Source organism: Anomaloglossus baeobatrachus, chromosome 4 (genome assembly GCF_048569485.1).
Source record: "Anomaloglossus baeobatrachus isolate aAnoBae1 chromosome 4, aAnoBae1.hap1, whole genome shotgun sequence".
Taxonomy (NCBI): domain Eukaryota; kingdom Metazoa; phylum Chordata; class Amphibia; order Anura; family Aromobatidae; genus Anomaloglossus; species Anomaloglossus baeobatrachus.
In genome coordinates this window covers 683,491,173-683,492,790 of record NC_134356.1, presented here as the reverse complement: position 1 = coordinate 683,492,790, position 1,618 = coordinate 683,491,173, and the positions used below count along the sequence as shown (strand labels likewise).

Here is a 1,618-nt window from a genome sequence, read left to right as displayed (position 1 = left end):
GTCAGAGTCATTCTCATCCTTACACTTGCCTATTTTTCCTGCTTTAACACTTGACCCTTAAGAACTGATTGGTCACTTGTAGGTTATTATATCCCACCCCTGACAGGCAGCATTGTCATCAAATATTTAGGGTCAGCTCTTCAGATGTCAGTGATTTTAATGTTATGGCTGATTGATGTATGAAGGATAAAGTGGAGATGAAGCTTTTTTTGGAGGAGCCTTGATGATGATGATGATGATGATGATGATGATCATCATCATTTTAAATATAGATTGAGGAGATGTTCTCTATTTTGACTTTCTGAACAGCTTCAATGTATGCACATGTTTCAAAATGGCGCCTCTGATATCCTGGTTTCTTAAGCTGTAGATTAAAGGGTTGAACAATGGAGTCACCAGCGTGTAGAGAACAGACAGACCTTTGTTCAGATTTATGGAATTATCTCTTGGTGGAAAGATATAAATGGATGACAACGTCCCATAGTACATGCAGACGATGATCAGATGGGAGCTGCAGGTGGAGAAGGCCTTATGTCGCCCGGTGCTGGAGGAAATATTCAGGATGGCTCGAATGATTGAAACGTAGGTGACCACAATCAACGTGAATGGTGACAAAAGGACGGGAAAGGCCACCACGGTGGTGGCCAATTCTACTGAAGATGTACTGGAGCAGGACAGTCTTAGGAGTGGAGCGATATCACAGTAGAAGTGGTTGATGACGTTGCCGCTGCAGAAATCCAATTTGCTTAAGAAAATATATACAAAAAAGGACATTGTGAAACCCAAGAACCAGCAGGAGGTGACCATCTGCAGCTGATGGGTGAGGGTCATAATGATGGTGTAGTGTAATGGTCTGCAGATGGCCACATGTCGATCGAAGGACATGGCCGCCAGCAACAAACACTGGGTAACCGTTAGTACGCTCAAGAAGTAGAACTGAGATAAACATCTGGACACCAGTAGTCGCCCTTCTCCCACCAGGATCAACCAAAGCATGTTGGGCACAATGTTACTGGTGAACAAGATCTCACATATGGACAACTGGCTGAGAAAAAAGTACATGGGCAAGTGGAGACTCTGGGTGACCCCGACCAGGGCAATTACCAGGGAATTTGCCGTCAAAGCCATGATGTGAACAATCAAAAAGAAGATGAAAATTACAATTCTGACGTTGTGGAGATTTCCAAATCCCAACAGAAGAAATTCTGTGACAAGTGACTGATTCTTCTCATCCATTCCCTGAAGATCTAAAGACAAAGAGTTACTGGAGCAGAAGAATACATAGTAAAACCACAATATTATCTGCGGACAGCTGGAAAAATAAGAACCAGACTACACAGAGGGCATACAGTGTATATACCCTGAGTCCGTCACTGCCTTCAAGTCCTTGGAGGGTCTTCAACCATCTACCTATTTATATCTACTTAATAATATAACTTTCATTAGAAAATGTTCGATTTAGTTGATGCAAAAATGACTACACACAACGCGAGATTTTTCTATGACTTCCAGGATATTTAAGGACCAAAGCAAGTCTTCTAGACCTGGACAGCTCAAGGTGGTGACATATCACAATATTTATACAGTGCCTTGTGAAACTATTCGGCCCCCTTGAATT

At 42.3% G+C, this 1,618-nt stretch overlaps 1 protein-coding gene across 1 annotated transcript; it reads right to left on the bottom strand.

Moving 5' to 3' along the window:
- Nucleotides 1–288: 288 nt before the first annotated feature.
- LOC142302143 (olfactory receptor 6Q1-like) lies at nt 289–1,236 on the bottom strand. Its single transcript, XM_075343227.1, has one exon. It carries the CDS (start codon nt 1,234–1,236, stop codon nt 289–291), a length of 948 nt encoding a protein of 315 aa, XP_075199342.1.
- Between the last annotated feature and the right edge of the window lie 382 nt (nt 1,237–1,618).

Coding starts and splice junctions, on each gene's coding strand:
- LOC142302143 (XM_075343227.1), bottom strand. CDS start 1,236: ATGGATGAGAAGAATCAGTCACTTGTCACAGAATTTCTTCTGTTGGGA.